Here is a 16,124-nt window from a genome sequence, read left to right as displayed (position 1 = left end):
ATTTCTGGTTCTTACCCTAGTAGGGTATCACTCGCAAAGTGAGAAATTCCCCGACCTTGGGAAAGGTGTTCAAAGAATTCCAGATGGGTAAACTTGGCTCCTCAACCTGTATATATACTTTTCTGCCATTTAAGTCTATGAAAAGTGGCAAAATGGACAAATTATTTCCCCCAAACATATTGCAGTTATGTTTTATTTGTTTGGTAAACTGTTTTTAATTTTACCTACTGGTTGACATTTTTGAGGTACATATTAGATTGGCAACAATATTTTTTACTCTGTCGTGGTACACTGATTTTAACCTATGTCCCTCATTTACATGCATTCTTGTGTTTCTTAATCTGAACACCTCCCCCCCAAGCCACACCCCTAGTAACAGTGCAGTCTCTGGTATCCACCATGACTTTCTACTTTCTGCCATTGAGTCCTTCAGTTTATCTTTCTTATTTTTTTTCCTCTAGAGAAATTTTTGATATAGGGCACATGTGCTTGCAAGAGAGACAGAAAGCTAGAAATCACCTCTTCGGGGGGATGACTATACCGCAGTCACTTCTCCTCCATTCTCCTTTTGGGATTTTGGGTATGCATGCACATGTACCCAGTGTGAGTTTTTAGTCACCAGACCCAGGACTCAAACTGCAGCTGACTACATGGGAGTCCAGTTACATAACTGCTATGCTACCTGCTGGTCCCAGTTTATCTTTTATGAAAGTGAAAAAATGTTCTCCCTTTATCCAAAACAGGAACTAATGTAACATCTATCAATTAACTGTCTCCAGCTCCAAGTCCTGGATATTGAGATGAGTTTCTTCCATTTGTTAATGTTCCTTATGGTACTAACTAGTGAGCCACTGCCTTACTTTAGTAAAATACGAGGCAAAAAGGAGGGGGGGGGAATTAGTTAAAAACATAAATATACACATGTCATAAAAGGAAGGAAATATATAACACTTCGGTCATGACTTTTGCTGAAGTTCTAAACCCCCCCCCCTTTTTTTTCAGGTTTTTGCACGCATTAGAGACAGAGACAGTGAGAAGGAAAGTGAGAAATCACCCCCAGTAGGGATGACCACACTACAATCCCTTCTCCTCCATTCTCCTGGGATTTGGGGCATGAATATGTATGTGCATGGTGTGATTTGCAAGCTGCCAAATCTAGCACTCAAACCATGATTGGCCATATGAGAGTTCAGTGCTTTATAACTTTCTTTCTCCATTACTCATTTCATATTCTTTTTGCCCTCAGCCAACTCTAAGCTGATTGTAGATTTTTTTTTACCTCACTGTAACACCTAAGCTTTCATTCCTGGGGGATCTGAGTTCTTGGTGGCCCTGACTGTATGGAGTTGCTTCTGTTTTCCTTTATCTTTTACCACTAGACATGGCAAAACTGGAATACTCCAGGTTCCAGATTTGTATCTCCCTATTCACCTTTAATAAAGATTCATTACCCCAACCAGTTCTGTAACCTATTTGTCTGTCTGCTCAGTGTCATGAATTGCTAGGTTGCAGTTTAAGCTTCCAAATCAGTGGAGGCGTTGTTGATTCCCTTGGTGAAATCATTCTTTGCTTAGGTCCAGAGACTGTTAAACCAGCAGAACCAGAGTTGCAGTGATGGGGGGAAAAGTGCAAGTTGGTAATTAGGTGTGATGAGGAGGAGGAGGAGTCTGTAACTAATTCTGCTTTTGTCCCTGGTCTTGGGCCCTTGTGTATGACTATGGGAGGAACAGTGTCATGTATTATTGTCTCTGTACACCTCCTTACTTAACCTGAAGAGGTAGCACTGGACCTGAAACTTCAGAGGATGAGTTCAACATTCTGAAAGCTCATCTTTCAGGACAATGGGGTACATGGTGAGACCAGTGAATTCTGTTAACATCAACTGATTTTTTGTACCTTGTCACTGTAAAATCTCAAGGGAGATACCATGACGACGAAGAAAGCATTTGGTCATTTATAGATGACAGAGGCATGGTAGACAGAAAAGGCAGTGTCAGATTCAGAGTAAATGTCTTTTTATACTTGAGCTAACAAGTAACTACTAAAGACTAGGCTGTATGTGTACCTGAAGTCATCTATGTCTTTATAATTTAGATGGAGTATCCAAGTTTATTCTGAATTATTATTTGGAGGCGTATGCAAAGCAAAACTCCTTTATGTTGAAAGGACGTTTGAATGGGTTGAAACAGTCTGCCCCTGACTCACTGTGACCTTGGGCAAGACGCTTAACTACAGGAGGTGCCCTTGCTCACATCTGTGAAATTGGGATAATGATACTTGTGTACTTACAGCTTTGAACCACGCAGACGAAAGGTGCCGTGCAAGTGCAAAGTGTTTGTTAATGACAACAGTAATAGCCCTCAGCTCACCTTGCCCTTGGTACAACCTGTATTTAAATTGAGCACTGTTAAAAAAGATTGCCTGTGAAATAGTGTTCTCCGTATTTATGTTGTTATATGGTCTCCTAGCACCTGGTACGTATCCTTTACAGCAGTTAACGTAATTTGTGATAATCTGTTTGTCTAACTATTTGAATAATATTTGTTTCCCTCAGTAGGTCCAAAACCCCATGAGACCAACAGGGACCAACTTAGTCTGTTTGCAGCTCCACTCCCTAGCACTGTGCCTCTGTGTGTTAGACATTCAGTAAATATGTGTCAAATGAGTGAATAGAGGAATAGTAGAACATAATGTATGTTTCAGTGAACTCTGCTAAGACAAAACAAGGTAAAACAAATCAATAAAAACCCTGGAGAGGCAAAATCAGCAGTTCGGTTTCTTCTCCTCCAGTAGGGGAATCTTAATGCTACATTCCCTATAAATAAGTGATTCCTGTTGGTCATAATCTTAGAGTGGGCATGTGGCCATGAGAAATTTATTGGAGTGATTTTCAACAGCATAAGCGTTGAGTAACAGATGCACATGGATGGCAGGTTGCCTCTTCGGCTGCCATCTGTTGGACAACTGTCTACTCTAATATCACTAGCCCATTCGAACTAGACCAGTAACACACTCATACATGTTTAAGCTTATTCATATTCAAAATTTGTCTGAAAGGCTTAAAGTAGGAGAGGTGTTTCCATATCAGGTTGGCTGCTACTTAAAAATGGTGTATTACAACACCTTTGCACACTGTGAAGTCCACTTGATGTGTCGTAATGCTCAACAAGGAAGTATTCTCTCTTAAGTGTTTTGTCCAAAGTCAAACCCATGCTAAATAATGGCTTTCGAAAACTCACTCAACTACAGGTAATTTGTCCAACCGAATTCAGCGTAGGTTGTGCAATTGGCAACAAAACTGGCATGAGATGGAGTATAATCCATGCTGATTGTCAGCATGTGCTTTGAAACAAAGAAAAAGCAGGGCGAAGGCAGGATGGTAAATTTAGTAGAAAATACAGTGCTGCCTGATGTACGTGCAGTTAGCTTATATCTAGTGAAAGCAAACGATACCCAGTTTGGACATGCCTTTTAATAAAACCTTTACCAAGCTTTTTGGTGTGTGAAGGTAGAGATGATGTTGGCCTATATAAATTTGCCCCATGAATGACAGGTTGGGCATGTGGTGTGTCAAGCTTGGGCCAACTTCCACACATGTCTCCGTGCTTAACATAATGTCTGGCACCCAGTTGCAACTCAGTAAATATTCATCGAATGAATGTTCTAGGACCCACTGAGGCAGCGTCCTCCAGATTGCCAGGATGAAAGCAATCTCACAGCCTAAGAGCAGACTAACCAGGAATTAGACATTAGAATACTAAGTGGAACACAAAGCAAATTGCTTATCACTCTTATGTGTCTGTAATAAACCTCTAAAGGCTGTGTGATTTCCAAAATGTAAATCATTTTGGGAGCCAGACATCTAACAGTGGCTATTTTGCAGAGTAAATCCATCTGAGTCTTGGTTCAGTTACAGGAATGACTAATTTTATACAGGATTCTCACATGATTCAGAAAGTGTGTGAATGACTCAGCCCATTAATATCCTCAGCTCCTGTGATCTCCCCTCCCAACGAAACGCTGGTTGTAAGGCAATAATGATAATTGGAGGAGGAGAAGCCCTTGACTTTGCCCTGTGGCAGTAAAATGACACACTTTGATTAATTACATATGCAGACAATATTGTTTGAAAGAAATGAGGTACATTATCATCATATAAATATGTTTAATATTTATGTTGAACTGTGTTGAAAGGAACATGTAGCTTCAGTATAGACAAGGACTGAGATCTGCCTTTTTTTCTTTTCTTTTTTGAAGGTTTTTGCTATAGGGTATTTGCACTTGCAGGTGAGAGACAAAGAAACTAAAGAAATCACTCTTAGTTTGTGTGGCAGGGATGGCCACACTACAGCCCTTTCTCCTCCATTCTCCTCCTTGGATTTTGGACATGCAGTGCACATGCACCCAACGTGATTTTCAAGGACGCAAGTTTGGAACTCAAACTGTGGTGGGCCATGTGGGTCACCTTTACCACCATGCCATCTGCTGGCCCCAAGTTCTTTTTGTTTCTACCTTTTTTTCCCCCCCTGAACCAACTTTCTGTCCAGAGGGGCAGAGCTACCAGAGGCCTTAGTTGTAACAGCTCATTGATGGCCTCCCCCTTGCTGATCTCAGAGAAATGGTGCATTCACAGGAGTTTCATGTAGCTAAAAAATCACAAGTGATATTGAGCTAAAACTGAGCAGGTTGTTGAAGAATTTGTATAAGCTTCATGAGGCTGTGTGCTTCTTCCAATTACTGCTCCATCTTTCTGAAACAGTTGATTAAACCCAGAACTGGATGTTGGAGTTAGCCTTCTTGCTTGTCTCTTCCTGCATGACTTCCTGCATACTCCAGTATCTGATGGGTACTCATCTATCGTTAAGTAGCGTGACTTCTCTGCAGCATTGGACAGACCTTGAATCTCCTCCCTAGACTCCTTCAACACTTTCTTTTGGGTGTCTTTGTAACTCTTGTATTTCTTTTTTGACTCTTCTACTTGTCCCTTAAATGTGATATTCTCTCGAGTTCTGTGTTCATCCTCCTTTTTTTCTATTTATTCTATCTCCTTGGTGATCTCATTCATCTCCATGGTTTCCATTAAAATCCATACTCTGATTCCTCCATGTAGGTGTTTCCATGTCAGTCTTCCTGACCTACAGACCTCTGTATATTTAGGCACCTTGCAGGTATTTATAATGATATAAAAATAACAGCAAAATTAATAATAATCACAACAATAACAGTGACTTCTTATAGAATATTTTGGGTCACAGAGCCGAGTGTTTTATTGTTTTATTCCATTTATTCTTTTCAGCAACTGTGGTTAAATACTGTTATTTTTTCTACTTTCAAAGGAGGAAACTAGGGGTAGATGTATTTAGTGACTTCTTCAGGGTCATTCAGATAGCACCAGAATCTTGTTTGCATCTCAAATCTAGAGCCCAAGGTTTTAATCGTAAACATTTTGGATTGACATGTCAAAATAGAATCCATTGTTTTTCTCTTTGCTCCACAGATATATCTGCTCCCATTACTCGCTGTCCTGCTTGAAAGGACCACACTTTATTCCTAAGGTAGAAGCCTGGGAGTGCACTGGAATTCCAAATATTAGGTCTTCAGGAAAGTCATGATGTGTTTTCTATGCAAAAATGCATCATGACTTTTCCCAGCACTCAGTGCATTGTTTGCATTAAACTAGAGGTTTCAAACTCTTGACCTCCAGGCTGATATATTTTTCAGACTATTATTTTAAAAATCAGAAAACGTTGGACTGGCTCTGTGACCTGGTGTTTAAAGATGGTGGATTCCACGTGGCCAAACATATGGTTCAAATCCTGGCTCCAGCAGCTTGAAAAACACACCAGGTGTGTACCTGCCCAAAACCCCAACAAGATGAAAGGCGACGGGTGACCATGGCCCACTGGGAGGTTCTTTCTCTCTGTCCCTCTCTCTCATTTCTCTCGGGTGAGCACATGCACTTTTTTTTTTTTTTGAGAGATTTTCACTATAGGGTGCGTGCACTCACCAGACAGATAGAGAGAGACATAGAGACAGAAAGCAAGAAATCACCCCCCATGGGGGATGGTCACACCACAATCCCTTCTCCTCCATTCTCCTCTTGGGATCTTGGGCACGCATGCACACGCGCCTGGCGTTGAGTTTTAAGCCACCGGGTTCGGGATGCGAACCGCAGTCGACTACGTGGGAGTCCAGCAACATAGCCATTACGCTAACTGCTGGTTCCCAGCACATGCACTTTTTGACTGACTTTTAAAAAATCAGAAAATGTCTCAAAAACAAAGAAGTACAGATATCTGACTTTTTCTTAAAAACCGGAGTTTTGCATTCTCACATCAGAGTTGTCATCTGGAGCTGAGCAGCCATTTTCCTCTAAGCTAGGGTTGTAACCATACGTCAACACACTCTCACCACTTCCTATTAGTTCTGTACTTAATAGGGGTGTCCTCACATTCTTGCTTGTCTTGCCCTGCAGGCATCCTAACACCTGGTGAAGACTTATGTTTTCCCAGCTGGTTGTCTTTGTCCCTGGTTTTTGCCCTACTCTAATACTTAAATGGTTTTCTCAAATGAAATCTGTTACATCCTTTCTCTTAGTATTTTTAATGTATGTTTCCTTATTGGTTCCTTCTCAGTCCACAAACACATTAGCCTTTTTTTTTTTAAGAGAGATTTTTGCTATAGGGCGCTGTGCTTGCCAGAGAGAAAAAAAGTGGGAAATCACCCCTCAGGGAATGGCCATACCACAGTCCCTTCTCCTTCATTCTCCTCTTGAGATTTTGGGCATGCACTCACATGCACTCGGTGTGAGTTTTAAGCTGCTGGGCCCAGGACTTGAATTGCCATCTACCATGTGGGAGTCCAGCAATGTAACTGTTATGTCATCTGTTAGTCCCACATGTTGGTCTTAGTCAGAAGTTGGAAGAAAGGCCAGCAGGTGGCACAGTGGTTAAGGCACCGGACTCCCATATAGTTGACTATGGTTCGAGTCCCAGACCCGGAGGCTTGAAACTCACCCTGAGCATGTGTGCGTGTGTACCCAAAATCCTTAGAGGAAGAGAAGAGATTGCTGTGAGGCCATCCTCACTGGGGGCGATTTCTTGCTTTCTGACTCTGTCTCTCCGGTGAGTGCATGTGCCCTATAGCAAAAGTTTCTCAAAAAAAGAAAAGAGAAGTTGGAGGGAAAAGAATAAAATTTTGTGATTGCCTACTATGTACTAAAATATAGCATGTATATATATATATATATATATATACCTTTGTATGTGGCCTCAGCATTGAAGCTATTGTTTCTGATTCCTAATAGATGAAAGAAATCCAAGGACCAGAAGGATTGTCCCAAGACCCACAGCCCAGGGAGGGCCCCGCTCTGTCTGATCCTGAGGCTCATGTGTTTTTGCCTTTCATCACATCAACCTGACTTTGGCCCTTATTACCCTCTATACAATAAACTAGTCTCTTTAGCTCTCATTTTCCCATGGTCTACTTCCCATCCCTTTATTCATCCTTTGCCACCAAACTGTATCCCCTTGTTGACACAGAACTCCCTCAGTCCCTTTTCTCATCTCAGCACAGTATAATTTGGCCTTCTAGTAACTGCTCGTTTCATAACCATCACCTGAGCACGCACTGGAGGCACCAGGAAAATAATCCTCACCCGAGAGAAACTGCACAGCCGGCAGGTCAGGATGGCCTATGGTTCTGGTGCAGGGTGTGCGGTTCCTGCTCAGTAAATCTGGGGGTCCTTTTAGCCTTTCTCACTTCACCTTGTATCATTGTCCTCAGAGGACAAGGACGTCTCTTAAGGAAACATTTGTTTCCTTTCTTTTTAGTATTCGTCACCTCTGATTTTCTTCTTTACTTGGGTATACTTCCTTTTTATGTCTCTTCTTTTTCTCCCCAGGTCCTCATTTAAGATGTTTCCAGATACTTACTGGATATCTCCACTAGATGCTATGCAGATTCAGCATGCCTGCTGCTTTCCTTAAGAAAATGACCTTTAGGGGCCAGCATTTGGCCTGGTGGGCAAGGTGCTGGGCTCCTATGTGGCTAACCGATGTTTGAGTCCTGGACCTGACAGCCTGAAAATCACACTAGATGTGTTCATGCATGCCCAAAATCCATAGAGGAGAAGGGATTGTGGCATGGCCATCCCTCATGGGGTTGATTTCTCATTTCCCTCTCTCTGTCTTGTCTTTGTCTTTCCAGCAAGTGTTTATATCCTATGGCAAACCCCCCCCCTCCAAAAAAAAGGCAATTAACTAGTTGCCCACATTAAATATCATGGAGGCATTAGCAGTCCTTTGCTTCTCATAGAAACGGCGATTCTTAAAAATTAGCCTCACAGTCCGACCGAGTTGCCAGCCCTGTGACCTGAGTTATCGTTTAGCAGTGCCTTCCCTCTGCTGCCCTGTCTGTCCACTACTCTCCAGGTATTAACTGTGATAAGATGTATAATTAAATGTAAGTAAGAAATTATAACACAAAATAAAATAGAAAAAAGATATGACCGTTGTTTTTGAAGTTCCTGTGGCATTATTATTTTTCTCCTTAAAATCTTTTAGTGTCTCTCTCCACTGCCTGTCAGGTCAGGTCTCTTGCATTCTTGGCTCCCAAAGCTGTTTGCTGTCTGCTTCCCACCGCCTTTTCTGGTCGTTTGTCCTTTGAGCTTCAGTGCTTATTAGCAGGCATGGAGATGGCACTCACTGATGTCAGATGGGAAGTGGGTAGTGCAGAAAAAACGGATTTTTTTCTTCTCTCCCAAGGGCAGTATTAAATGTTCGTTATGTAAGTATGGTCTCTGCTCTTTACTTCTCAGCAGCTTCTCTCATCTTAAAATTATGATAGTGCTAAGATTAATAACTCATAGCTATTTTAAAAATTCAGAATTTCATTAATCTAGTGTTTAGAAAGAATGGTGTTTCTCTAAAATCTGTATGTTGAAGTAAGCCCAAGCATCTTAGAATGTGACCGTATTTGGAGACAGAATCTTTCTTTTTATTGTTTAAGAATTATTTTCTTTAACTTTATTTATTTATTTTCAATTTGACCAGAAAGGGACAGAGTGAGAGAGAAGGAGGGGGAGGGAGATAGAGAGAGAGAGAGAGAGAGAAATCAAGCCACCAGGTCTAGGACTGGAACCGCAGTTAGCCATATGGTAGTCCAGTGCCCTTAACCACCATGCCACCTGCTAGACCTGGAGACAGTCTTTCAAGGGGTAATTAAGTTAAAATAAGATCCTTAAGTGGACTTTAATTCTGTGTGGCATTTCCTTATAACAGGAAATTAGGACACAGACATATGCAGAGGGAAGACCATATGTTTTATTATTTTACTTATTGTGATTGCCTGAGGCTTCACGTGCTTGCCAGGGAAGAGGGAAGAGAGAAAGAGAAAGCAACCATCAGTGGGGCATGGTTATGTCACAATCCTTTTTCCTCCATTTCTCCATCCCATCAGGATTTTAAGCATGCATGTACATGTGCCCCATCATTTTCTTTTTAAGGTTTATGTCATAAGGTATGTGTATTCGCTGGAGGTAGATGGAGAGAGATAGAGACAGGGAAGGTGAGAAATCCTCCAACACCAAGGGGGATAGCCATGCCACAGTCCATTCTCCTCCAGTCTCCTCTTGGGATTTTGGCACACATCCACATGTGCCTGTCATGATTTCCAAGCTGCCAGATCTGGGACTTGAACTGCAGTTGGCCATGTGGGAATCCAGTGCCTTAACTACTACACCACCTATCCCCTCCCCCATCATATTTTTCAAGTTGTTGAGGCTGAGATTCAAACCACAGTTGGCTATGAGAGATCTGACTCCATATGTTAATAGAGGGAAGAGCCAACTAGTGGTATGGTAGGTAAGGCAGCTGGATCCCACATGGCTGACTGTGCTGTTAAGAGTCCTGGACCCAGAGTCCAAAACCATACCAGGTACATTTGGATCATGCCCAGAATCCTGAAAGGAGAAGTGGAGAAGGAATTGAAGTGACCATCCCCCATGGGGGGTGCTTTCTTCCTCTCTTGCAGGCTCATGCACCCTGTAGCAAAATTAAAAATAATATTAAAGATAAATAAAGAGAAAATATGGCCATCTACCGGCCAAGGAGACAGGCCTCAGAAGGAACCAATCCTGCCATTGTCTTGATCTCGGACTCCTTGACTCCAGACTGGGAGAAAATAAGTTTCTGTTGTTTAAGCCACAGGAGCAGTGGTCATTTGATATGGCAACCTTAGTAAACTAATGTACCTGATGTGTTTTATTCACTGGGGTCATTAGTCCTACAACTAGAGACTTCATTCTTGGAAAAAAAGATAGACCTAATGATCTAATAGTTCCTCTCATCGCATCTCGAATTTCATTGAAGTATTTGAAATTTGCTCTAGGAAAGGCAGACCATCCTTACTTTTTTCTTACTAGATCACGTTTATGATTGGCTACTCAAAGAATGCTTTTCCCCCTTTTTCTTTATCCATTTTTCTTAAAAATACAAACAAAGCAGGAAACCATTAAACATGGTGACTCCCCATGTATTTCATTGATTTAAGCAGGTAATGAGTTGAATGTTTTCCATGCTCTCATTTCAATAGAGGGTAGCAAGTTCTTCTTACAGTGGATTACATGTCAACTGCAGCATCAGAATTTCAGAGAAGGTATTTGCTGCTGTGAATTTATGTGCTTTATATCAATATTCTGGAGATTCTGGCTGTGGAAAGAAAATACACTGAATCACTAAGGTTGGCATATTCAGATGTTCCTAATCGTATTTCAGGTAGTCTTGTTGTCAACCTCAAAATGCTTCCATCCTCTCCCTCCTACTCCTTACCCAGTCTTCTGTCCAATATATATATATATATATACACACACACACACACACACACATATGTGTATATATATATATATATATTTATATACATAATGTTGAACTAGAAGAATTAAGTATATTGAGTGGTTAGAGACTGTTGAAAATGCCAATGGATTTTATTTATCACCTGTTCAGATTGGTCATCTGAATGCTTTCCTGTAATGTATCATAAACATCTTAAGTGGGCAAGTCTATTCTGTTTCATAATCCAGAAAGAGATCCTAAAATCTTTTGCTACTAACCAGCAGATAATCTTCTAGATCTACTCTGGACATTTTATACTACGATTTTGAACTTGTCTCATCTTGTTCTGGCATGCAGATGGTGAGGATAACTAGTCACCACATATAATAGCACCTTTTCTTGAGACATAAGACATTATTAAATTGCATTTCTGCCTTCTCTTGCCCAAATTGATCTTTATTGGTTCTTCAGCCTTGCAGGACTTATTTAAAATGTTTAATTGCATATAAGACTTGTCATTAAAGCCTCTCCATGTTTTTCACAGCTCTCTTTGATGGTGAATGTAGCACTGGTTGAGTGTCGTCAGCACAAGAAAATACAGTTCCTATACTGTGTATTGTAAATATAAATGGTAGGCATTTGGGTTTCATGCTTTTTTATTTATTTATTTATTTATTTATTTATTTTTTGAGAGAGATTTTTGCTATAGGGTGTGTGCGCAGGAAGATAGAGACAGAGAGACAAAAAGTGAGAAATCACCCCCCAGGGGGGATGGCCATGCCACAATCCCTTCTCCTCCATTCTCCTCTCTGGATCTTGGGCATGCACGCACGTGCGCCTGGCATGAGTTTAATCCGCCAGGTCTGGGACTCAAACTGTGGTCGACTACATGGAAGTTCAGCGACATAGCCATTACGCCAACTGCTGTTGCCTCATGCTTAATTCTTATTTTTTACTTAGCTGATCAAAATGTATAGCAGTTAATAAAAAAAAGGTTATATGTATTTTTCTTTCTTTTCTTTTTTTTCTCCTCTTTTTGCCATAGGGTGCATGTACTGCCTGGAGAGAGACAGAGAGCGACACCGAGAGAGAAAGTGAAAAATCACCCCTAAGAGGGGATGGCCATGCCACAATCTGTTCTCCTCCATTCTCCTTGGGATGTTGGGCATGCATGCACATGTGCCTACTGTGATTTTCAAGCCACCAGATATGGGGCTTGAACCACAGTTTGCCACGTGGTAATCTGGTGCCTTAGCCACTATGCTACCTGCTGACTTCAAAATTGTATGTTTTTTTTTCCCTCCATGACAAAAGGTATGCGATTAAAGCAGATAAGTTGCAGATAACCTTTTGATTTCAATAACCTGACTTCATATACACTGATACTCAGATTCAACAAGATTAGAAATAATACTTCATAGATTAGAACTCAGATAAAGAATTTCTTGTATTTATCTTGTAGTTTTAGCTTTTCTTTTAATTAATTAGATGGATGAAGTAATTTAACTTCTTTCTGTATCTCTTTATTTACTTGTGAAACTAGGGAAGGAGATCACAAATTGACCTCTAAATTGTCTTCCAGCCCAGAAATTAAGCAGCTTATTCTACTAGTAGTAACAACAGTTGATAAATTGTGGCTTTTTGTGGGTAAGTGTATTTGGAGCTAGTATGTTTAATTTGAAACACATACGTACTATGTGCCAGGCACTGGCTGTGCAGTGAGAGAGCAGACGTCTCTCAGAGAGTTTACCGAATTTCATGAGGGAGAAAGAGGGATGTGAAAATAAGACCAGGTGACTGTTCCTGGGGCTGTGGTAGAAGTTTGTGTAAGGCTTTTCAGGGCACTGTGGAGAGTGCAATGAGTTTGGTGGCAGGAGCATCGATGAAAAGGACCAGTTCTGAGTGCCAGGAGGGGGCAGTTACAGTGAAGTGCTGGAGCAGCAGCTTGTTGTAGTGGCTTGAGGATGAGGCGTGAAAACAGTGGCTCATTTTTCCCCCAAGGAGCTGGAATATAAATAGAAAATGGCTGGAGGGGAAGAGTGGGTGTTATAAGAGGTTGTACTTAAATATTGGGAGTAGTCACTGGACTCCCACATGGTCAACTGTGGTTCAGGTCCAGGACCCGGTGACTTGAAACTCACACCGGAAACATGTGCACATGTACCCAGAATCCCAGGAGGAGGATGGAGGAGAAGGGGTTGCAACATGGCACCCTTTGATGGGGGTGAGTTCTCACTTTCCCTCACTGTCTCTGTCTCTCTTTCTCTCCAGTGAGCACACAAGCTCTAAGGCAGAAACCTTTAAAAAAAGTGTGTACAGGGGAAGAGCCAATGTAAGGGTTTTTGTGAAAAGAACCTTTAGAGAGGGAAAGCTTGTTCTTAAGGAGATGAGGATGTAACCAATAACAAACTTAAGAACAAGGTTGAGGATGGATGGAGGGCAGGTAGAGGGATAGTTTTGAGATAACGCAAGAATAGCAAAATGCTAATTGTGACATTTATCTATCATGGGTCTTCACTAGGGGAGCCCTAGTTTAATTTCTTCAACTTTTGAGTGTTGAATTTTATAATATAGGTTGAATATCTCTTATCTGAAACGCTTGGGACCAGAAAGAAGTGTTTTAGATCTCAGTTTTTAAGATTTTGGTTTATTTGCAGCTACATAATGAGATATCTTGGAATGGGACCAAGTCTAAACATGAAATTTATTCGTTTTATATAAACCTCATCCACATATCTGGAGATAATTATTTTATACAGTATTTTTGTATTGCAGCATATTGACTGTGATATGAAATTGGGTGTGGAATGTTTCACTTATGGCATCATTCTGTTATTTGAAAAGTTTTGGATTTGGGTGCCTTTTAGATTTTGGCTTTTTGGATTAGGGACACTCAACCTGTACTGGGAAATAATTTTATACTATGGGGAAGAGAATATAGGCTGAGAGTTTAGCCTTGAAAAGACCCAGGGGTGGGTGCACTTATTCCTTGTTGTAAGAGATTATGAAAGGTTAAAGCTTCGACTTCTTTTGTAATGTAGGAGTTCCACCAATCTGCTGGAGCAGAGGGCCAGAGGAAGAGGAGCGTTGAGAATAAAGAATGGATTAACCACTGTGTGGCAGAGGGAGCTAGATTGAGCAGGCCTGGGTTAAGGAAGGCATGGGGATGCTTGGGGCCCAGTGAAGTTGTCAGGTGGTGCCAATTTTTCTTGGAGTTATCAAGGAGAAAGCAACCTAGTCGGAGCATGGAAAGGCTGAAAGCTTGATCATGGAAAAGTAGGTTGAGTAAATGAGGTGAATGATCTCTTCACTTTTTACCTAGAGCAAGTCTGTTCTGGAACAAGTCCCAACCAGTAGGTCTCTGTTTGGGGAATTCTGTTTTCTGTCTAGTTGTCTCTTTACCTGAATTATAGAAGAGAAAACAATGTTACAGAACCTCACTAACACCATTATTCTTGAAACCTAATAAAGATAATTTTGTTGTTTTCTCAGGTCAAAGAAGAACGTCCAGAAAAAATACCAGACTTAAAATTACTGGTGGAGAAGAAATTTATGGCTTTACAGAATAAGAATTCTGATGCAGACTTTCAAAATAATGAAAAATTTGTACAATTTAAACAACAGCTGAAAGACCTGAAGAAGCAGTGTAAGTCAGCACGCTTTGCTTTGGTTTGGCTTTTTGAAGTTAGGCAATGGACTTGATGAGCCGTCCCAGAATACTGATCGTAATACTGTTTGCTTCTCTGCTTGGCTTGATCCTCGTTCTAAGTTGCTTTTGTTGTTGCAGTTCTGTATTTTGTCTTGCTTTTGGTTCACATCAGCCCGTTGTCTCTGAAAGCCAACAGTTTCCACAAAGTGAGAAAATTCCCCAGCAGCTATTGAAAGGTCCAGATACTGTCTTCCTGCTGGGGAGAGGAATTGGGAAACAAAATAAAACTGAAAACTATCTTATAGAAGTAACAATGGTGTTTTCCAAATTTTAAACTGCTGTGCCCAGCTTCAGAATAACCATACTTGGATTCTAGTTTTGCTCTTTTAGGTTAACATTAGTGATACTTTCCTCAGAAGGCTTTTTTTCCTTTTCAAATATGAATCAAAATCCCCTTGACCTGCTTTTTGTTTGTGGTAGTATAAATTCCACGTGGTTTTTAAATTAGCTGCATTCTTTATCAACTTTAACACTTAGGTTTGTTTTTTGTTTTGTCAGAGGATTTGTGTGTTTGCCATAGGCAGAGGGGGAGAAAGAGAGAGCACCCCCCAACCCTAGTGAGGGATGGTCATGCTGAAATTCCTGTCCATTTCTTAATCCCTGTCAGTACCTGGGAGACACATACATGGCATGTTTTGCAAGCTGCTCGGACTGGGATTCGAAATGTGTAGTCAGCCATGTGTGATTCAGCTCCCTCAACCCCTAGGCCATGGGTCTGGCTTTATACTTTATTTTATTTATTTATTTTATTTATTTATATATATTTTTTGGAGAGGTTTTTGCTATAGGGCGTGTGTGCTTGCCAGACAGACAGAGAGAGACAGAGAGACAGAAAGCAAGAAATCACCCCCAGGAGGGATGGCCACTCCACAATCCCTTCTCCTCCATTCTCCTCTCGAGATCTTGGGCACACATGCACACGTGCCCAGCATGAGTTTTAAGCCACCGGGTCCGGGACGCGAACCGCGGTTGACTACATGGGAGTCCAGCGACATAGCCATTCTTCTAACTGCTGGTCCCTATACTTTAGTTTATTAAGAAGCATAATTTTGGTTTAAAAATGAGAATGTTGGACTGATTCTGTAGCCTGGTGGTTAAGTGCTTTCTCTTCTCCCTCTCTCTGTCTCTGTCTCTCTTTCTGGCGAGCGCATGTGCCCTCTAGCAAAGAAAAAAAAGAAAGAAAAATAAGAGTGTTAAAATGATTTGTTACACAAAAATTTTTGAGGACATCACTTAGTAGAAATATTTTCCATACAATAAAATAGGTGTGCCCTTATCTTTTCTCATTTTTTATGTGATCTACTTAATAATTTTATGTAAGTTGATTTTTTTACATTAGCATCTGTTTAACTCTGTAGTCTACCCTTTCAGGATCAATGTTTCATTCCTTAAAAAATTGAATATTGAAACAAATAACTTTGTATTTTTAATTTTACTCCCCTGTCGCCTTCATTTATACACACAGGGAGCAGAAATGTATGATATGAGACAAAGTTACTTCATGTCCTTCAGGTTCTTATTGTGGAGATTCATGTTTTGAAATAGGCTTTCTTTTAAATATAAGCATTTTCTTTAAAATTGAT

At 40.8% G+C, this 16,124-nt stretch overlaps 1 protein-coding gene across 3 annotated transcripts in view; it reads left to right on the top strand.

Moving 5' to 3' along the window:
* Positions 1-16,124, top strand: part of NSMCE2 (NSE2 SUMO ligase component of SMC5/6 complex) — a 244,394-nt gene that overhangs the window by 68,484 nt on the left and 159,786 nt on the right. For all 3 annotated transcript variants that reach the window (XM_006151738.2, XM_006151737.2, XM_014589044.2), the window contains exon 3: positions 14,325-14,478. In XM_006151738.2, coding sequence (XP_006151800.1) covers positions 14,325-14,478 — 154 coding nt within the window. The remainder of the gene's footprint in view (positions 1-14,324; positions 14,479-16,124) is intronic.

This window comes from Tupaia chinensis, unplaced genomic scaffold (assembly GCF_000334495.1).
Source record: "Tupaia chinensis unplaced genomic scaffold, TupChi_1.0 Scaffold000328_1, whole genome shotgun sequence".
Classification (NCBI taxonomy): domain Eukaryota; kingdom Metazoa; phylum Chordata; class Mammalia; order Scandentia; family Tupaiidae; genus Tupaia; species Tupaia belangeri.
Note: the sequence above shows the minus strand (reverse complement) of the source record. Positions and strands in the feature narration are given on the sequence as shown.